The following is a 22,721-nucleotide window of genomic DNA, read 5'->3' on the forward strand; positions in this document are numbered from 1 at the left end:
TGTACCATTACTTAATTTGTTTATTGTAAAATTACATTGTAAATGCAAGTAAATATATATCAAAAATACATAGAACAGAGAAATGATAGATGACTAAATGTATTGTTTTATTGTGGGAACAGCTTGGGTTCCTGATTTCCTAGAACTGTAACTGCAGTCAGAACTAAACGAAACAAAAATTAAAACTCATGTAAAACATGCCTTTTTTAGGTCTAAATTCAAATGGAAAACACTGTTGCATTCAAAAGCCACGGGGAATTTTGAATTTCTGAGTTATATTAATACAAAAAATCTAAAAAGCATTTTCTTGCTTCTTCCACAGCAAACATAATATTCTCCTTTTGCTGCTCAATAAGTCAAACAAAATATATTAACATATTTATTATTAGTTAGTTACTATTTGCTATCAACACTGCGAGGAAAGTGTTCCATGTACAACACTTATTAACAAAATCATACTTCAACAAACTGCCAATGACAGTATAATTTAACTACTGCATTCAGAAATAAAGGTCCATGTTTTAGCCTATTTAAATGTATAACATTTCTAGAAAGTGGCACCATGGCATTACAACACAATACTTCTCTAAATGCATGTTCGCTCTCCCTTCCAGGAGAACTGAAATGACTAAAGTGCTACCAACCAGCCCACAAAGTGAATCATTCACCTTCTCAAGAACCCGGTATTTACTCGGAGAACTTTAGCTCCTCAGAGTTTGATATAGGGCAGTTCTTTCTTGAGTCTTCAGCCGATGTTTGCACTACTGAACTGTGTTCTTTCGCCAACATTTCGTTCACGTCCGCCGTTACGCCTTCACCTTTTGCATGGCTGTGTGTGGAGATCTCCCCCTCCTCACCTCTCAGCTGGCTGGTGCTTACCTCGATTATAACGATTTCATCTCCGTTTTCAAGCTGGAATATGCTTTGCACTCCTCCCTCATCCTCAGCCATGGCATCAGCTCCGGTATTGCAACCTGCCCCGTCTTCTCCCATCATTTCCCCTTCGCCTTCAATCAGCGCTATCATCTGCACGCCCTGCTCGGCCTCTGCCTCCATCTGGTCAAACACCACCTCTTGTCCGTTGATGGGGACAAAAGCCTGGGTGGGTGCACACGAAAGCTCAACACTGTTGTCTTGTCCTTGGTTGAAGGTAGCACCTGATGGAGAATTAGCCTGAGCTTCGGTGTGGAAATGAAGGATGTAGGACTCCCCCTGGCCTTCCTCCCCAACTGCCTGACTCCCGCCCTGCTTTGCTTCACCCCATTCATGCAGAAGTGACATCACCCCCTCCTTATTCCCGCCCTTTTCCCCTTCATCTTGTCCGTCTGTCTTAAACTGCAACACAATGGACTTTCTTTCTCCATTGATCCCTTCATCAGCTGCCTCCCCGGACTGATTCCCTTCAAACTGTAACACGTATGGGTCCCCACCCTCCTCCACGTTCACCCCCTGCTTCAGTTCCTCAGCGTTTTCGAAGCACAAAACAAACTGTTTTCCCGTCATTGTTCTCTCCTTCCCGATTTGCTCCATAGAGGAATGAGGGATGTCCTCTGGGGTAGCAGAAGGTGATTTTGTGGCTTCTGTGGTGGCTGGTGGGGCTCCTGAGATGGCCTCGGTGGGGGCTACAGTGGTGGAGGATGTGAGTGTTTGAACAGCAGAGCAGGACAGTTTAGAGCCTGTGTTATTAACAGTAACAATCTGAGGATCGCTTTCTGTGTTACAGTTTTTCACTGGGACGGCGCCACCTGCAGTCAGACCGACAGGAGACGCTGCAGTTTTCTGAAGAGCAGCTTTTGGTTTGCGGCCGCGCCGGCCCCGTGCGGTCCGTGTGCTCTTCCCCAGTATGGGCTTGGTCAGCAGAGCCGAGATGCTGTGGTTCGTCGTGGCAACCTGAGTGTGCGGAGTGTTCGTAATGATGATGTTGGCATGCTGGTGCTGGGATATGGTTTGAAACTGGGATATCTGAGTGTGCGTTTGGTTGAGGACAGGCTGGAATGCTTGAACAGTCTGAAGAATGGGAAGGGACTGTGGCTCTGGAGCTGGTGGAGGGTTGTTTGCTGCGGGGAGAAGAATAAGCCTGGACTGGCTGCCATTAGCGGTGGGACACTGAAGGAGGAGAAAGTTTTGTGATTGGGATGGAGGTGGTGGTGGAGGAGGAGGTGGAAGAGCAGGGGGTGACAGAGGGATGAGCTGCAGGCCGTTTGATGTCTGAATCATGAAGTAGTTCTGGGAGGTGTTAGGGGGTATATTAAGCGCTGGCTGGGACACGATCAGGCTGCCGCTGTTTCCCATGGTTTCCAGGGTGATGGGATTGAGCAGGGTTGTGGTGGTTGTGACTCCACCCAAGCTGGCCTTCACAGCCACGCCATCCTTACCTCCGCCTCCGGGCCCAGGGAGGGAAACACCATTGCCGTGGGTACGGATGTGTCTCTGCAAATACGAGTGCATGACAAACTCCTTGGAGCAGTACGGGCATTTGTAGTCCTTGCTTGTAGAGTGCGTGCGGAGGTGGAGCTGGAGGTTGGAGGAGTGTGTAAAGCTTTTGCTGCAGTGCGTGCACTGAAACGGCCTCTCGCCAGAATGCGTTCTTTCATGCTGCTCCCAGAGGAATAATAAAAGACGGAAGAAAATTAAAGAAATTAGGATCTGTGAGGATGTCTGGCTTAAATACTTGAGAATGTACAGAGCCTCTCAGAACTACTCATACTGTAAACATTTTCAAATTTTTTCACGTTACAACCACAGACTTTAATGTAATTTATTGAGATTGCATTGAATAGTCTAACACAAAGCATAATTGTGAAGGGGAAGGAAGAGGATCTGTAGTTGTCAACATTTTTCTACAAACAAATATCCAAAAATTGTTCCATGCGTTTATATTCAGGCCTTTTTACTCTAATACCCCTAAATAAAATCCAGTACAACCAACTATCTTCAGAAGTCACTCAATTAAAAAAATAGTCCACCTATCGGTTGCGAATAAGCCATATTTTCCTCTCTTCACCCTCTTTTCCATCATCAAGTTATCTCAAAGACTCGCAGTGAGATTTAGTAAGTAATAAGTAAATCTACATCACTGTCCTTGAAAGGTCTAAAATGGTGAAAGTCCAGTCAACTGGTCAAATGCAAATCTAGAATTTTCTTTTGCAAATTACATTTCATGTATATTATTTCTCAATTACATTCAAGTCAAACTTTTGAAGCAACATGTTCTTCTAAATATAGACCTATACTGGCCTTTAAAAAGGACCGGTTTAGTTCTTCTGACGCTGCTTCTGTAGCAGTCCTGACTCAATGCATAGCAATGGTGCATGTGTGTCATGCGGTAGTCATGGTGATCTCCAGTCGTATAATAAATATCAATGGTCTTGACTTTTCATATAATGTGTCTTGTTCAGTTGTGATTGTGCACACCTTCATTAAGGCCCGACCCTCCTTCATTATACAAATATGCTTCACATAATACACTGAAGCTGAAAAAGAAGCATATAAACCATGATATAATCAAAAGGCTCAATTGCCTAATAATTGTGCACACAGTGCATGCACTCCTTTGTGTTGGTCAACCGCATTAAAACATAGCAAAATGTGCAAAGGTTCAAAGTGTATGAATTGTTTTGAACGACCCTGTACATCACTCTGGCTGAACTGACCTGTTTGAGATTCGACGTCTGGGAGAAAGACTTGGAGCAGATGGAGCACGTATGAGGCCGAAACCCAGAATGCATCTGGCTGTGTCGCCGCAGGCAGCTGGTGTTCTTGAAGGACTTGCCGCACTCTTTGCATACATACGGTCGCTCACCTGTGTGCTGTCGCAAGTGGTACTGGTAGTGGGAACTCCATTTGAAGGTTAGAGGGCATTGGGGACACTGGAACGCCCGTACTCCTGTGTGTACCTGGGAAAGGTTCAAATGGGAAAACAGGGAAAGTGTTTTTAATATTCGGAAACATAAGGTTGGTCACATTTTGTGCTATTAAAAATCTGATTCATTGCAGAATAGGTTTCAGTTAACATTTGTGTCCGTTTGGAAACAAACCACTTACCTTTCCTGATATTCTAGTGTGGATGATAGTCTTCAGTCAGACAGACAATGGGTGGTGCACAGGTTGCAGTAGGTGAACAAATGCTTGGAAATATTTATTCTTGCTTGGAGCTTTTTTGTTAACACTTGGTTGTTTTATTCTTTAACATTTTTATATGTTTACATGTTTTATCTCTCTAAGTTTAGAGGACAAAAAACATGACTAAGTATAGATAAACAGCATGAACCTTTATCTGACAGAACTACTAGACGCTTTTTAATAATGAGATCTTTGAACTAATACAATAAAAGTGTGCTAAATAACTAATGACTGGATAACAAATGTGATTTTGCTCTTTGCTGCAACACATATGGATCCATAAAAAAAGTAAACGAGATAATTAAAATAAAAAGGACATCTAATAAAACATTGCAGCTGCTTTTAGAATCACCTTAAATCAGTCAAGGTCAGGGGTCAAGAGTCATTTTTGCCCTTATTCTTAATAAATAACATTTTTCTAGAGCTGTAAGATCTATGTGACCTTTGAAAAACAACAAGTATATGAAGTGTTATGAACGTCTACTGTATAAACTAACTATGTTGTGAAGTAAAATTAAAGAACTAAAAATGTAGATCTAGTTTCAGGTTTTAGAACAAAGAAAAAACTTTTAATTGGAGACAATAAAAGCATTTTCTTGAATGAAACATTCCAAATTTATGTAAAGTAAAGAAAGGACGTGTAGTTTGCAGCCTAATTAATTCCTTGCATCATTAGTGCCATTCTGTTGTGGAAATTATACGCAAATATAGCACGAAAAAACATTTTTACCTTTATATTTAAAAACATTTCTCAGGTCTTCATCATTTTTGGCCAAAGTTATGAAGAGCCACTGCGGAGGACCTAAAGAGCCAAATGTGGCTCCGGAGCCGCAGGTTTCAGGCCACTGGTTTAGGGGAACCGAACAGAGAGCCTTACTCGTTGGTGGATGGAGAGCAGAGACGATCTTTTGAAGCTCTTTCCACACTCAGTGCAGCGATAGGGCCTTTCGCCAGTGTGATCCCGCATGTGGTACTTCAGCCCCGAGGAACCTTTAAAGGCTTTTCCACACTCCAAACAGCGGTACGGCCTTTCTGTACAAAAGTATTTTAAAAGCAGAGAAAGAGTTCAGGATCCCTGTTTTCAAAGAATGGATTATAATAACCAGTTTTACAAAATGAGGATTCTTTGAGGGAGTAAGAAGATTATGACGACAGGAGTGGGTTACTCTCAATACTTACACTGTCTATAGGTTCTACAGAAAGCCAGAACTTTGATGCAACTGAAGCTACTGTATCTATAGCCACCAACTAACAACTAATCTAAAGGCCCAATCTAGAGAACTCTGAGAAAATTTAATTCAGCTTAACTCAATAATCATTTTAAGTATGTGAGTATTTATCAAATGCTAACTTGCAAAGAGATTGTGGACTGCTGGGTCCTAAATGCATCTATAGTGCAGCTATGAGTCTGTTGGGAAAGGTATTTACCTCCAGCAGGAGCGTTCTTCCCGGATCCCGCCTTTTTGAGGGCTTTCGCCGGTTTGGCTGGGTGCTCCTCTTGCTCCTCGCCGACAGCGATGATGTCCACGTGGATCTCCCTCTGGACCTCCTGCTGCTTGTCAGCCTGGCTGGGGGAGGAGGGCAAGGGCAGAGACAGGGAAAGGGACGGAGGACACACTATCTCGGCCTCTGCCTCGGCCAGGAGGCGCTGCTCCGGGGTGTGGGAGTGTTGGTGGGTGAGCAGTGACGAGAGCAGAGGGAAAGAGCGGTCGCAGGCGGAGCAGCTGAACTGGGAGCGTGACTGCGATGAAAGAGAGTGCATCTGGAGGAACAAAAGAGAAACCCAGCAGATAAAGTCTATTTCAAGATAGATAAATGTTAGCCCTGGGTTCCGACCAACTGTTTTACAGCAACAGTTATAACCGTCATTCTCACCAGCGACACATGTCTGTTGAGCCCTGCGCTAGTCTTGAAGGTCTTACTGCAGTAGCCACACGACAGCCCTGCCCATGTGGTTCTGGCCCCTGGCTGAATGGCCTCGGAGCTCTGAGTCACCTTGGTGAAGCTCTGCAGCAGGTCAAACTGGGCCTGGGTGGTGCCCACATTCTGAGGATAGACCAAAGGAAATTACACAAGGCACTAACATACATCATCAACATGGACTCAGCAGCTAACTTTTTACAAATTAAGAACAGTCAATTTTCATTTAATGACATTCGGGCTGATGCCAAAATGTCTGAAACCTCCTTACATAAAAGTAGTTTTTAATTTGGTTGTCAAAATCTTTTACAAATTAAAATCTAAAAAGTGTGGCTTGCATCTGTAAATGCCCCCTTTACTCAAATAACTAAGTAATGTCCAGTCCAGCAATGGCCTTCAGAAGTCCGTGAATAGAGAATAAATCCAGCTTCTCGGTCAAGGCCTCATGGGGTGTGCTAGAGAACTTCAGTGAAAAAGCAGCATCATGAAGACAAAGGAACAGTGTAGACAGCTCACAGGACTGTTCAGTAAATAACTCAATAATTGAAAGAGTACGGCACAGCTGTAAACCTATGACCGCCCACCTAAACTGACAGGCAGAGCAAAGAGAGGATCAATCAGAGAAGCAACCAAGATCATCCTGAGATCTGGTTGAAGATTCTGTTGACAGGAAAACTATTAGCTGTGCACTACACAAATCTGTCTTTTATACATGAGTGGCAGAAGGAAAGACACTGTTGAAAGAAAGCCACAACTCCTATCTGCAGTCATGTAATGGACACAGCAAACAAGTGGAAGACGGTGCTGATCCAAGTTTTTCTCGTGTGGAGTTAAACTAACACTTTATTAACAGCCATGTACCATTTTTCTTCTGCACCAAAGTATGTGCTACTCTGTGTTGGTCTATCATATAAAATCCCAATGATATACGCTGAATTATGTGGGTGTAACAAGACAAACTATGGAGAAGTTCCAGGATCATATACAGTACAGACCAAAAGTTTGGACACACCTTCTCATTCAAATAGTTTTCTTTATTTTCATGACTATGAATATTGTAGCTTCACACTGAATGCATCAAAACTATGAATTAACACATGTGGAATTATATACTGAACAAAAAAGTGTGAAACAACTGAAAATATGTCTTATATTCTAGGTTCTTCAAAGTAGCCACCTTTTGCTTTGATTACTGCTCCACAAACTCTTGGCATTCTGTTGATGAGCTTCAAGAGGTAGTCACCTGAAATGGTTTTCCAACAGTCTTGAAGGAGTTCCCAGAGATGCTTAGCACTTATTGGCCCTTTTACCTTCACTCTGCGGTCCAGCTCACCCCAAACCATCTCGATTGGGTTCAGGTCCGGTGACTGTGGAGGCCAGGTCATCTGGCGCAGCACCCCATCACTCTCCTTCTTGGTCAAATAGCCCTTACACAGCCTGGAGGTGTGTTTGGGGTCATTGTCCTGTTGAAAAATAAATGATGGTCCAACTAAACGCAAACCGGATGGAATAGCATGCCACTGCAAGATGCTGTGGTAGCCATGCTGGTTCAGTATACCTTCAATTTTGAATAAATCCCCAACAGTGTCACCAGCATAGCACCCCCACACCATCTTCTGCTTGTTACCTGTCCTCAGCAGTGGTTTCCTAGCAGCTATTTTACCATGAAGGCCTGATTCACACAGTCTCCTCTTAACAGTTGTTCTAGAGATGTGTCTGCTGCTAGAACTCTGTGTGGCATTGACCTGTTCTCTAATCTGAGCTGCTGTTAACCTGCGATTTCTGAGGCTGGTGACTCGGATGAACTTATCCTCCACAGCAGAGGTGACTCTTGGTCTTCCTTTCCTGGGGCGGTCCTCATGTGAGCCAGTTTCTTTGTAGCGCTTGATGGTTTTTGCGACTGCACTTGGGGACACTTTCAAAGTTTTCCCAATTGTTTGGACTGACTGAACTTCATTTCTTAAAGTAATGATGGCCACTCGTTTTTCTTTACTTAGCTGCTTTTTTCTTGCCATAATACAAATTCTAACAGTCTATTCAGTAGGACTATCAGCTGTGTACTGTAACCTCCTGTACAACACAACTGATGGTCCCAACCCCATTTATAAGGCTTGAAATCCCACTTATTAAACCTGACAGGGCACACCTGTGAAGTGAAAACCATTTCAGGTGACTACCTCTTGAAGCTCATCAACAGAATGCCAAGAGTGTGTGGAGCAGTAATCAAAGCAAAAGGTTGGCTACTTTGAAGAACCTAGAATATAAGACATATTTTCAGTTGTTTCACACTTTTTTGTTCAGTATATAATTCCACATGTGTTAATTCATAGTTTTGATGCCTTCAGTGTGAAGCTACAATATTCATAGTCATGAAAATAAAGAAAACTCTTTGAATGAGAAGGTGTGTCCAAACTTTTGGTCTGTACTGTAAATGTAGATGTTGTCTACTTAGGTACTTTGATTTGTCCTGCAGAAAGGAAGAATTATATTTGTCACTTACAGCATTACTGTCATCAACACCCTCTGCTAAACCAAGGAGCACCTTGGTTGTATGTCCACTTTCAGCCACAGTGGTGGTTTCCACCACCTCTTCAAAGTCAGCCAGCAGGTGTCCAGCTCCCACAAGTGCATCTCCAACCTCCATCCCTGCTCCATGCCCCGCCTCGCCACTAGTGTCGTGTTCACCAGTAGCCATGTGGATAGTCTGGTGCTGCTCCAACTCAGTTCTTGTGCCAAATGTGTGGTTGCAGCTGCCGCAGCTGTACAGCAGGACGCTTGCCCCGGTGTCGGTGCTCAGGTGGACCTCTGTCCCAATAGCCCTGGATGTGCACACATCCTCCCCGGAAGGTGCGAGGGTGAGCTGTGGGAGAAGGCCCGGGTTCTGATCAGAGGAAGTTGTTGACAGGAACACTTCTTCCATTCCCACGCCAACTCCATCAGTTCCTTCCTGGCTCACAAACCCCACCATGTCTGTCAAAATGGTTGATGTCACCTCCTCTGCCCCAACCACCACCTCCACTACCTCATTCCCCTTAGGCCCATCCTCTCCCCTCTTCCTCTCCTTGACACCTGCGTTAAGGTTGGCATGAGAGCTCTTGTGCAAAGCCAGGTTTGATGAATGTGTGAAGCTTCGACCACAATCACCGCAGACGTACGGCCTCTCACCTGTATGTATCCTCATGTGTTGCCGCAGGTTTGTGGACTGAGTAAAGGACTTGTTACACACCGAGCACGTGTAAGGCTTAAGGCCCAGATGGACATTTTTGTGCCGCCGCAGGCTACTTGAGTTCTTAAATGCTTTGGGACAAGTGTCACACGGGTATGGACACTCCCCAGTGTGCTGCCTCAGATGATACTGGTAGTGAGAACTCCATTTAAAGGTTAAGGGGCAATAGGGGCACAAGAAAGCCCGGACTCCAGTGTGAATACTCCGATGGACCTGTGAGAAGACAGACAAGACACTGTGAAACTTCGCACTCATTATCCCGTCTTAAAATCCTTGATTTAAAAGGATTTATCACCTGGAGAAGGGACGAGCGTTTGAAGGCTTTGCCACAGTCATCACATTTATAAGGCTTCTCTCCTGAGTGGGACCTGGAAAAGAGGAGCAACTGTTCAGGACAACAGTATAAATGTGAATCAAAACCATGAAAGACACAGCATGCATGACTTTCTCCTTTTCTGATTTACTCTAACAAAGTATGGTAGATCAGTAAAACATTTCAGAACTTTGAAAAGTGTGCCATGTTTATGCATTGAACTGCTTTTACTTTGTTACCCATAAATTTAATTCAGTGCAATCATCTGCCTTTAAAGTACTCCTAACAACATGTGGAAGAAGAGTGCTCCTAATCCGTTGAGAGGAAGAAGAAGGGGCTCCAATCAGATGAGACCAAAATGTTACTTTTTGACCTATATGTAAAAGGCTAAATGCGGTGGCAAATTGACCCTGCACAAACACAGAATCCCAGTGGTGAAGCATGGCGATGGCAGCATCATGATGTGGGGAAACCTTTCTTCAGTAAGGACAGGGACGTTGGTCAGGGAAGATGGATAGAGCTAAAAACAGGAAAATCCTGTAAGAAAGCCTATTAGGCAAGAGGCTTGACTGGGGCGGAGGGTCACCTTACAGTATGACAACAGTTTTAAACATACAAGCAAAGCTGCAATAGAATGGTTTAGATCATGACCATTAGATCATGTTTTTGATCTAATGGCCCAATCAAAGACCAAACGTAAACCCAATTAAAAACCAGTGGATCTTGTAAATTGCAGTTCACAGATGCTCTCTATCTAATGTGACTATGTCGAACAAAGAAGAAAGCGCAGAAATTGCAGCCTCAAGATGTACAAGGTTGGTAGAGACATGTGCCAAAACTTGCAGCTGTAATTGCAGTTAAAGGGGGTTCTACAAAATATTGAAGCATGGGGGCTGAACACAAAAGCACTCCACACTTTTCAGATTCCTTTCAAAGTTGTCCCTTTTGTTGGCCTGTCACATAAAAAACATAAGGAAAATGCACTCGGGTTTGTAGTAATATGACTTGAAACAGTTAAAGGGGTATAAATATGCCAGCAAAAATGTGGAAGTCAACTGGATTTGCTTTAATAATGTGCAATAAATCATTGTGGGCCTGACTGTAACAGTCTTAACAGCTTTAAAGATAAGTTTTAACACAGGTACCGCTGGTGGTAGAGCAGAGCAGAGGAGCCCTTGAAGGCCTTTGGGCAGAGGTTGCAGCGGTAGGGTCTCTCATTATTGTGGCTGCGCTGGTGGTGGGTCAACCTGGATGACCACCTGAAGCTCTTCCCACAGTCCAGACACTGAAAGGGATGTTCCGACTGCTCAGGCTGCTGAACTGAAGCTGGCTCTGACCCAGACGTTGCAACAACGTCCAGGACCACCTCCTCTCCACCTTCCTCTAACTCCTTGCCTCCATCCACCAGCTGCCCTTCCTCCCTGTCGTCCTCCCCATCATCCCCTGATCCCAGCAGGGATGGGAAGGAGGAGAGGGAGGGAGCGGATTGGGGCGGCAGGAGCTCTGCTTGAACCACTAAGGCAACAGAGTTGGCCATTAGCAGGTCAGACTGGTGACAAGATGATCGTAAAGTTTTACGGAACCTGGTGGGACTCAACCTGGGTGCATGATCATGGCTTCAGTCATGTTTTTTTTAAACAGAAAACTGCAGCGGTCACAGAAACCGGGTACTCTGGGGCAGGTCACTCTGTGATGTCACTCAGTAAGTCCCGGTTTAAATTCTTCTCCCAGTCTCTCCTCCCTCCTGTGGCCGGAGATGTTGTTCCCACCTCCCAGCCGTCAGCTCCGCGTCCGTCCCCGCTTTACAGCTCCTCACACGCCAGCTAAAGATAAACAAAACCGTACAATTCGGTTATAAAAGGGAACTCACATAACCTGTCAGAGCTCCTGGTCAACACATAGACGCACACAAATGATTTGACCAGTATCAACAGCAGCAGTTAGTGGCCTGCTTTTTAAGCTAATCAGGCTCTCCGTAAGGAAAAAAATAACGACGTTAACCTGTTTACGAAGGACAACAACACGGACTAAAGCGGAACTTACCGCGCCTCTTTAACTCATCCTATAGTTAAACTATGGATGTTATAGCTACGAACTGGCCACTGCAGTGCTAATCCACACAACCTTAACAATAAACACAGCGCAAACTAACAGCAATCCTCAACCCGCCGCCGCCTTCCAACAAGGGCTACAGTGATTGGCTCTCTGGCTGAAAAGACGAGCGATTACCATTGGCCAGGAGCTCTAAGACCAAAGATAATCACCCGTTTGACATCACGGTAAAATATTAAGAATACGCAAATTTCCCAGAAAACACATTATCTGACCGAGTGAAACACAGTATTCTTTTCAATATCGCTGTAACGTGATAAAACAAATTCACAACGTTTTATTGGTACAAAATCAATTTAGTTTACTTACCTTCACCGCGGGGTATACTGGGTAACGTAGTTCATGCGTTTCATAGCGTCTCTGGAAGAGTCCTAATTCATTTGGAATCAATGCAATTCATTTCATGTCAATTCAGTGCAGTCATATGCTCAGATTTAAAACCCATTTCATACCTTTCAACTCAATCCTAATAATAAATTGCTGAATACTTTATTTTGCCGCTGCAGGGCACCAAACACACACAAACACAGTCACAATACATACATACATATACACACACACACATATATATATATATATATATATACACTGCTAAAAAAAAAATAAAGGGAACACTCAAATATCACATTCTAGATCTGAATGAATGAAATATTCTCATTGAATACTTTGTCATTGAATATATATATATATATATATATATATATATATATATATACATTCCACACTCTTTCCACTTGCTTGTGTAACAGTGTTTATTGTCAGACAACAGTGAATACATAAAGTTTGATTTGAAAATCCAAATGTAAAATAATCATAGACATTGAATTGTTCACTATATGGTGCATCATGGGGTTTAGTCACTTTTCTCCTTTTTAAGGCAGTAAAAGACATTCATATTTTAGTGCATGAGCTTAATGTCACTTTATTTCAAGTACATTGATTTAGTGCAGAAAATATTTCACATTAATAAAGGACTATCATAATCATAGGGAACACAGCTAATGGCACCTCTGCTGTTATTACTTTTTACAACTGCCTTTTACCTATAATTTGAGGACATTTGTTCAGTGAGCTAAAAAACATCCATAATATTGGATAATTATTTTTTGAACCACCTGTAACACATCCTAAATAATAGTGACTGTAAAATAATTTAGTTTAACTTTTAATATTTTTAAGTTTATGAGTCCATATACTTTTAATAAGTAATCCATTACTTTCTGTTTACCGGAGGTGTAGATATGATAGTGGGTCAAGGAGCCATATTTATCTTGCCACCACACACAATGAAAAGGATGTGAAGAAGGTAAAAAAAATATATTCAAAGCTCACTGTTAGAGATCTGCTGCGCAGAGTGGCATCTTGGGAACACCAAGTCTACATTGCAACCCCTAGATCCTATCTACATACAGTGTTTTTGTGGAAAGAATCCAGAAAGAATGCTTTTCTGTACACCCATCACAAAAGTAAGCATTTAGTATTTATGACTTTCCACTGCGACTTTAACTGAAACTGTGTGCGTTGACCAGATGAGACTAAGAATGACCTTTCTGCAACAAATAATCCAGATTTGGCACGATTCGGCATGAAACAAAGGATGAATATGTAGAAAAGAATCTCATGTCCACTGTTAAGTATGGTGGAGGATATGTGCTGCTGTTGCACAGTTTCTCTTCCCAAATAGTGTGCCTGGCATTAGAAAACATGTGAAAAACCTGGAGATTTTGAAGAAAACTCTGGTGGATTCTGCCAGAAAACTGAAAAGTGGTTGTCCCGGACTCCTTCTGCAGGATAACCACTTAAAACATACAGCATGACCAAATCAACACAGAAATAGTTCCTCAGACACTAAAGCAATTGTCTTTTAGGACTATCTCAATCCTCTGATCTAAATCCTTTAGGAAATGTGTGAGATGAGGTGAAAAGAAGAGAGCATGAGAGAGGAACCAGAACTCTAGACCATCTAAAGAGAAATGATCAAAGACCCCTCCCTTTATATGCAGCAACCTTGTCAGATGTTATACTAGACTAAAATCTGGGAAAAACTGCAAAAAAAGATGAAAATCACAACATAAAAAATGATGACTGATTCCTGTTTCCTGCCCTGTTTCCTTGCTGTCTTTTCTTTGTCTGAAATAATTATTTTGTTCCTATTCTCCACTGAGAAGAAATACATTTTTTTATATAATTGTTGCTTTTCCCAAAATTTTGCTTTGCCTTCCTAACAGTTTTGTTATGTTGTGTCATGTTTTGTTGGGTCAAAGCAGGCCATGCAAACCAAAGACGTAGTCAGAGTCACTGTGCACATTCTTTAGCATTTATTTCACCAAGGCACATGTTTCACATTGAGGCCAATCAGTGTGTGGAGGAGGCATCTTTATATAACAGAAATAACTTAAACGAGATAGTACAATAAAAGCAAATAAGATTAAAAACTGTATAAAAGTATAAAAAGGAAAGGAGACTTGCTCCACTGCAGCACAAAATAAATAGTTCCACCAAGTCACTTAAATAAATAGTCAATACTGTAACAAATACTAGAATAGAAATGAATAAAAATTATAGCGATAAAACCGGTAATCTACATTATTTTATCGAAAACAACATGATACACATTAGCACTTGTATACAACAATTTACATTCTTGTACATTTATGTACACTTGTACAGAACATAGTGTCACAATACATAGTATTTTAAGGCTTTGGGTGTTTAACCAAAAATAACAAACTTTTCTAGCCCAAAGCACAATTTCAAAATCAGCCATCTCACTCATCCAAGAGGCCAATCCCAACAAGTTTGTGCAAAGACTCTAATCAGGACCATCAGTGCTCAGCAAGAGGGCACATTCAAATGACTTTACCACATAATTAAATATGCACGCCTCCTTGTGTAGTACATGATGAGTCAGCATTGCAAAATAGAAATTCTATCTGTGGTTCAAAGCAAGAATTCGCCGCTCTTTGGTTACCGCCTGGACATTTTTATAATAGATGCAAATAACTTGATAAGGCATCAGTTGGAAAGTTATTACGCAGTATATTTACCAGTTATGTAGAGATAGCAATATTGTCTGCATAAAGGTTTACTTTAATGCCACTGTAAGGGAGAGGTTTCCCGGATGCTACATCTACTGGAAACATGGTTGGCTGAAGAAATATACAAATCTAATCAAAATTTTAAAAAGTTTAAATAAAAAAATAAAAAATGCAAGAGCTGTACGTTGAAAAAGTGCTATTGTATTTTTTTTTTGGTTTGTTTTTTTTTCTTTTGTTATTTTTTTGTTTGAGAAACAGAAAGAAACAAGTTTAAAGAAAGGAGAATTGCAAAAAATATTGGCAAATAAATTCACGTTAGTGAGGAGATACAGGCTAAAGACACACATTAGAATATCAAATAAATAAAAAATAAATAAATACATAAAACAAATAGTCAATAAATAAATAAATACATAAATAACAATGGTTGCAAAGAAAGGCCATTAGGAGGGAGACTGGAGAATGTTGACGGGATCACTGTGGTGTGACAGTTTGTTTTAACGGGAATCTTGATGGTCGTACTGCAGTGTGGCCACATCCTTATCGACTCTTGCTCTTCAACACACACACGGCACTGATGTTGACATTTGGGCATCTTTTGCACACTGACATGATCCTGTTTGCAGTTTCATTGAGGATGAACTCCATGTGCTGGCTCTGCAGCTCTCTGCTGTGTTGGTCATTATTGCACCGCTGAAGCTTTGGGCTTGAGGCTGAGGAATGCTCTGTATGCCCAGTCGCAGAAGAGCTTGAAGTGTTGGAGGAGCTCGTGGCTGGACTGCAGGACGTCAAAGTGATAGGGGAGGTGAGGAGGGAGGGAGGGTGTTGGGTTTGTCAGCTTTGGTGCTTCGATTTTCTGCATCTGTGGAGGGGAAGGTAAGAAGACATAAGGATAAAAAAAATGTGTATTGTCATCCCGTTATTCTCAGTAAATATATTTGTAATGGGGCTGATAACATGAAATTCGTACCAAATCCACACATACCAAGAAATCAAAATAAATAAGTCCATAAATTAAGCTACAGTATATCAAATGAAGCGAATAAGTATTGAACATGCAAAAACGGCAAGGAAAGTAAAAAAAAATAACAGAAATCTATTAATATTTCAGATTTTGCACAGAAAACTGTGTCATGCAGGTTAAAAGCAAAGAGCTCCCTTAAGACCTTTGAAAACTTTCATCCATCCATCCATTTTCTATACCCGCTTCTTCCATACATGGTCGCCAGGGGAGCTGGTGCTTATCTCCAGTGGTCTACAGGCAAGAGGCAGGGTACACCCTAACTCAACAAAGACACACACAACCATGCATACTTAAGGGCTATTTAGAGGGACCAATTAACCTAATATTCGTGTTTTTGGACTGTGGGAGGAAGCCGGAGTACCCCGAGAGAATGCAGCAAAAGGTCCTAGGTTCGAATCCCGGCCTGGGGTCTTTCTGCATGGAGTTTGCATGTTCTCCCTTTGAATGAGTGGGTTCTCTCCGGGTACTCTGGCTTTCTCCCACAGTCCAAAAGCATGACTGTTAAGTTAATTGGTTTCAGTGTGAGTGTGTGTGTGCATGGTTGTCCGTTCTCTGTGTCTCTGTGTTGGACTGGCGACCTGTCTAGTGTCTACCGTGCCTCATGCCCCATAACCGCTGGAGATAGGCACCAGCCCCCCTGGGACACTGCCGGGTCAAGTGGATGTAAACAATGGATGGATAGAGAGCCAAGGACCACTCACAGAGAGCAAGTGAAATATTGGACCAAAATTTGTATCCTTAAATGTCAATTTAGACATTATGTTTGAAGGAGAAATAACACTGCACGTCATCCCAAAAATCACCATAACAGAAGTGAAGTTTGAAAGTGGGAGCATAATGGTGTGGGGCTGGCTTTTAGTTTATTGTACTGGCAGACTCAACATAAGCAAAAGGATGAATGGAGAAATACTGCGATGTTCTTGATTACATTTTAAAAATAAAATGAGAGGGACTTTTCTAGAAGCACAATGATCCCAAAAAAAGTGAACCACCAAGAGAACTCTCAGGTTTCAGAGAAAGTAAACAAAGCTTCTAGAATGGCCCAATGAGCCACCAGATTCAATGAAATTGAAGATCTATGGAAAGAACTGAATATCAGAGTACAGAGATGCTCATCTGAGTTGTTACCAACATCTGGAGATAATTATATCCCAATAGCCAGATTAGGAATTTATTTATTGAGTAAAGCATTGTGTTGAAAACTTATTTTCCTCACTTTAAGACACCATAAATAGTAAATAATTAGTTTTGAGAAATTCAAGCTTTTTACCTGTCGGTGCAGCAGATTGATGAGAGATTTCATTTCTTTGATCATCTCTACCAGCTTGGGCACCGCAGGGTGTTGGTGTTTCTTTGAAACCCTGTTGAGCCACTCAAAGTGGTGCTCATAGAGCTTCAGGTCAGCATGGAGCTGAGAGAGTGTGGGCTTCAGCTGGAGAAAAACAAAACAGACCCACTTTAGAGTAGAAACACAGGCGTGGTAAGATGAAAATGGCAGATGTAGGCTATGCCTTCTCTCCCCCCTCTCTCTACACTTGCATGTTTTGACGTTGGTACAAACACATTATCAGAGCATTACCTCAAGATTACTGAGGTCATTGGCTGATCTGTTGCTCATTTCAGGCAGAGATCTGAACCTGTGCGACTCCACATCTGAGTCGAATGCATGCTCCTTCTGAAAGACAAAATAAGACACAGAGCAGCCCGTTAGTAATCAGTGCAATTTAACTCATAATGGCACAAAGCAAGGCAACATGAGGAAGGCATTACTCCAGATCCGCTGCTGGATCTCTGTTTTCTGGAGACAGTAGGTTTCACTGACGGGTCAAACAGGTCAGTGTGGGTTCACACACTTTCAACCTCCAAAAATGTCAACAATAGGATCAAATGACCTGGAACCACAGGATGTTTTTTGGTTGGAGCGAGGACAACAACACAACGTGGTGATTAATGACACACAACACAGGCCTGTAGGGAAACTCCCGGGTCACAGCTATAAAAAGATGGGATGACGCTGTGCTGCTTGATGTCCAGTTACAGTTGTGTTGAAAAATTTTGGTCAGACAACTGATGTTGTCCTCATTGTGACCAGCAGAGGGAGATAAACCACCTGCCTGCAGGTATTTTAGATCCCCATCAGGAGAGCGTTTTAGCATTCAAGATGCAGCCCTGATTCAGGGAGATGAGTGATGTGGCATGAGTCATTTTCTAATCAGCAGAGGAACATAACAACATTAGGATGATGAGTGCTGAGAAATGTTTTGAATAAACAAGGCTGAGTGTGCTTAATGCTTCCTTAACCTGGTATGATGTGTTTCCCTTGTTGGTCAGCAGTTGTTTGTGTTGATGTTTGCAGGGGATGAATGTGCCTCATTGTTCCTCATGTCTCTCCATCAAGGCTTTTGTAAGACCTTTCTTGTGATTGCCGTGCAACGTTTTGTCTCCCTTTGTGTCAAACCAGGTGCACAAAGCAACATCATGGACACACATGCGACACAGGTGTGTCATTCAGTCAACTTTATGATCTTTTAATCTTTTTGTGTATTTTTCCTCCAGCTTTCTCAGCTTTTAAATTGACTGTCTTGTCCCACATTTTCTCGCTTTCTTCACGCCAACCGTGACCTCACCCAACAACAGAACCGAGCATCCAGCCTTTTTCTTCCTGAATGCAAATACTGGAATGTGATAAACCTTTCTTTTGATTATTATCAAGCCACTTTGCTGTAAGGGACCTAAAGCAAAACACCAAACACTGCCTCACAAGTACACCAGCTGCTAACAGCACCCACAGCCACAAATGTGCATGCACTGAACTGCAGACATGGTATATCAGCTAGCATCCATCCAAGACATATGCTCAAAAGTACACACATAGTTAGTTACAGTGGAAATCTAGAGCTCTGTCAGAACTCACATTTCTCTCTCCTAGAAGTTTCTTTGCCTATTTGCAGAAACTTTCCATGGTTTCCCATTCTATTTTTGGCACCATGGTCGACTTTGCCCCCTACTTTAGCGGCATTCCACTAAAAAGTGTGGAAACTTTTGAATACATATTCTTTTTCTATGAATGTTATGTAAACCTTTCCCCAAAATACGCTTTGATTACTATAGCTTTTTTCATTTCAGGATTCCACGTTTTACCATTGCAAAGCGACACACAATCACAATCTGAACTCCATCTAATGGCCAAAACTAGAGAGAGTATGTTGCTATTTTTGATTTTATCCCCTGAACAAAAGGGGTTTAAATATTTGCGTATTACAAAAATAGCTTCGAGATCAGCGATGTGTAACTAGAGATACAAAGATAAGATCCAGCTTTCTTTTCACCTGTTAAAACACAGCGTTGATACACAATCACCAGCTGCTGGCACAGGTCTCAGATCTGATTTCCCTTCCCACTTGACTGTCAACAAATACGATTTAGGCCCACAATCATAGATTGAAAAAACACGATATGCACCTTTTGTTAAAGAGAAAAGTGATCCCACTCTGTCAACACTTAAAACATAGTGGAAGTCAAACATGATTCAGCACAGCCAGGTTTGTAGTGGTTTTTTAATCTAATTGTACCTTCATAGACACCTTATTGCAACATTAATAGTCCTCCTTCTTCCTGATTGCAGTAGGTTATTGAGTAACACCTCCTCTTGCTTGTGGATTAAAAGTGAGATCACTCAGTCAAATTATCTAAGCATGCAGCCAGTCTGTGATTAAAAAAAGCAGCTTAAGGCCCACACAAGCTTTTTCAGCCGAACACTGTTTTCAGCGCTCAGCATGATGCAAGGGCTGCCTAACATTAGCACGAAGATCCATTTACTAACAGCAGAGTCGGTCAGATCCATAAGCAATCTAAGCTGCACATGAGCAGGAAGCTCCAAGAGTACTAAAACTGTCATAAAGTAAGGTCTAAAAATGAAGCTTGCTTGAGCATTTTCATTTTCTTCTCATCTTGAGAAGCTTTGTATTTCTTAAAAAAATAAAACCATTTTTAAGCACTCTAATGATCACTTTAAAATTGTATAAAGTGACTGACATTAGTCAAGCAAAACACATTAAGCAGGGCTGCCAACTTTTGAGAAGCCGGAGTGAGTGGGGTTAGGAAAAACAAATTATTTCGGATATACTTTTCAGAACCAACTAGACTTTTCCCCTTGAAAAAAAATATACACCACAAACAGCTAAAAAAAAAGTTAGAGACGCCATAGCATTATTTTCAGCTTTTTGCAGTTTAAATAAATGTTAAACTATTAACTATTTAATGTCCAAACCATGAACTATAATCAACTATAATCAAGTACCATCTTGCCCCTTAGATGATGTAAGCTGAGTTACACCATCGTTGGGAATGAGCTCCGATGCCAAGTGCCATCATAAACTACTGATTTTAAAACCTTACATGTCTGCATTTGCACTCCTTTTACTTTAGTACTTTAACCCTATAGTGTCAAAAGAATAAGATTCGTTTCACATGTTTCTGAGACTCTACTTGTTGAACAAAGTTGGTAATTTTCTCCAAATCTGTTTTATAGAATTGTATACTAGATAACAAATGCTAGTTTTATTCAAAGACGACTGCTGGACCTGTGATGTTCACAAATAAACTGGATCTATTGGCCGGCCGTTTGGCGTAAACAGTGGAAAATGAGTAACAGTTGCTAGCTCTTCTTTAGCTTTCTTTCACAAGTTTTAGCTGTGTTTCACACAGATGCATATGCGAGCTCCCCTTCTGCTACTCCACTGAGTGCACATGCTGTTAGGTTAATTCATGTATGAAAACAATTTGTTGGTATGTAGAAATGTATTACTATGAGATTTTTTCCTGTTCTTTACATGTCTAAAAAGTAGTGAAAAGTTATTTTTCCAAAATTGACTTTGTTGGGAAAATAGGTAAGGGTTTGGTTTCTCCTAGGGGGCCATTCATGCTCCTAACTGCCTATCATAACAGTAAAACAAGAAAAAACAGCCACTAGGGTCAGACCAGTCCCAAGCATCATTGTGGGAAAAGGGGTTTTGGTTTTAGTGAGATCCTTATTTGGAGAGACTTTTGACTAGACAGAGTGAGAGAGTGACCAACTGAGAAAAAGCTTCAATCTCACTCCAGAGGAGTGAGAGTTGGAAACCAATGGCAGTTCTTGCTTGAATGGCACTCTGGGCGAGTCAATCCTTCTGCCATCCCCTCAACCATTGATTGTGGGGCAAGTTAAAATGCAATGCAGTTCCACAGAAAGCATTTCTCCCTACTGTCCGCAACAAATGGGAAACCTACTCAACACATGGGTGGGCAAACTCCCCATTGTACTGCTCAAAAGCAAAAGAAAATGTTTTTAGGCCACGACTGACAGGTAAATCATGCTTTTTTAAAACTTTTGCATGTGCGCCCCTCATTCTAATGCCACCCTGGACAACTGCCCCTATGGTCCATATGAAAAACAGCCACTGTACCAAAAATGGAAGATTCAGAGCAGATTCCTGCTGAGCTTCTGAGATGGCTTGATGCTGGAAGGTCCTCATAACATTTGGGCTCTAAGTTACAGATCAATCTATGGCTTCCTCTTCCACACTGAAAACAAAAAATTCATTCACGTTTAATGATCATGCCAACATCTCCACTTACCAGCAGCTCTTGGGTGAGCTTCATGAGGTTTCTGGTCTGATTGGACAGTTTATCCAGGTCGCTTTGGCGCCGGTAAGGTAAAACTGTGCCATGAGAGAACACGGGCAGCTGAGCCAATAGCAGCGAGAAGAGGAGCGACGAGGAGGAGTCGAGCAGCACTGTGTGGAGGAGAAAAAAAAAACGGAAGCAATTAGAGGATAGGCGCTGTCATCTCACCATAATGATAATGACCTCAGGCCACGGCTGTCAGCTCTGAAGAGGAGGAGGGATAATAATACGCCGTAAAATAAACAATGGCTCCAGACTTGGCAAGAGGAATCCTCAAGAGTCATGTTTTCACAGGCTTGAACGCGCATCATTAAATGATTAAAAAACAGAAGAGAGCTTTGACACAGAATATCTCAATCAGTTCTTATGAATGCCGCCGATTGTCACACCTGCAACTCGATAGGTAGGTGAGCTCGATGGTGTAAATTAGAAAGACGGAGCCAAAGTCTTAACAGTAGACTCATTCATTCACCCCCCCCCCCCCCCCCTTCTGCTTCTTTCAAGTTCAAATACAAGGTAGGACTAAAGCATTAAAAGGCAAGCGAGTGATGAGTGTTGCGCGATAATTACAGGTGAACTACAAAAATCCGAGCCAAAAAATGAATAAAAAAACACAAGGGCGAACTTTTCTGTACCCTGGAATAAAGCCGAGCAGCTAGAAGAGCTAAGAACATTAGATTTAAATTGATATATTAAAACATTTATTTAAAAACGTTTCCCGTGCAAAACTCAACTGGATAAAAAAAAAAAAAAATGGGAAAAGTTGAAGATTCTTTATAAACTTTTTAAATTACTTACATTTCATTTTGGTTCTGGTCCAGAAGCGGGAAAACAAATAAATATTGAAAATTGAGAAAAATAAATAAATAAATAAATAAATTGAGGTCCGGGGACTGTCACGTGCGTCGGGATCTCTAAAAAGTTGTCAGGACGCAGTGGAAGAATGCGCAAATGGATGAGCGGTGTGCACACAGACGTGCGCACACTGACGGAGAGAGAAAATTAAAAGTCAACAAATAGAGTCAAACTTTGTAGAAAAGTTTGAGATGAGCCCCTGTAAGTCTGTGCAGGGAGGCAGATGAACAGTTAGGAGGGGAAAATTAGAAAAAGGAGAGGCAACCAGGAGTGCAGAGAGAGGGATGAGATGGTTGTAAGTCCAATTTTTGCGCGCCGTGAAGTGTTTAGGCTTGTTTAAAACTTCCTTTATAAAGACGTCGGGCCTATGACACATCGGCAGTGACTCACTTCATTCATAAAAACACACACACACACACACACCCACACACACACACACCCACACAC

At 41.9% G+C, this 22,721-nt stretch overlaps 2 protein-coding genes across 2 annotated transcripts; both read right to left on the reverse strand.

Annotated features, from left to right (window-relative positions):
- Positions 1-366: 366 nt before the first annotated feature.
- znf628 (zinc finger protein 628) lies at positions 367-11,764 on the reverse strand. Its single transcript, XM_047361055.1, has 9 exons — positions 11,625-11,764; positions 10,727-11,404; positions 9,564-9,636; positions 8,543-9,481; positions 5,998-6,168; positions 5,551-5,884; positions 5,000-5,154; positions 3,654-3,896; positions 367-2,595 (listed from the first exon to the last, which is right to left on the reverse strand). Exons 2-9 carry the CDS (start codon positions 11,116-11,118, stop codon positions 688-690), a joined length of 4,215 nt encoding a protein of 1,404 aa, XP_047217011.1. The 5' UTR covers positions 11,119-11,404; positions 11,625-11,764; the 3' UTR covers positions 367-687.
- A 2,232-nt stretch (positions 11,765-13,996) lies between these two features.
- Positions 13,997-22,617, reverse strand: il11a (interleukin 11a). Its single transcript, XM_047361447.1, has 5 exons — positions 22,218-22,617; positions 21,372-21,529; positions 17,335-17,430; positions 17,026-17,187; positions 13,997-15,593 (listed from the first exon to the last, which is right to left on the reverse strand). The coding sequence occupies exons 1-5, from the start codon at positions 22,222-22,224 to the stop codon at positions 15,414-15,416; spliced, it is 603 nt and encodes a 200-aa protein (XP_047217403.1). The 5' UTR covers positions 22,225-22,617; the 3' UTR covers positions 13,997-15,413.
- Between the last annotated feature and the right edge of the window lie 104 nt (positions 22,618-22,721).

This window comes from Girardinichthys multiradiatus, chromosome 3 (genome assembly GCF_021462225.1).
Source record: "Girardinichthys multiradiatus isolate DD_20200921_A chromosome 3, DD_fGirMul_XY1, whole genome shotgun sequence".
NCBI lineage: Eukaryota > Metazoa > Chordata > Actinopteri > Cyprinodontiformes > Goodeidae > Girardinichthys > Girardinichthys multiradiatus.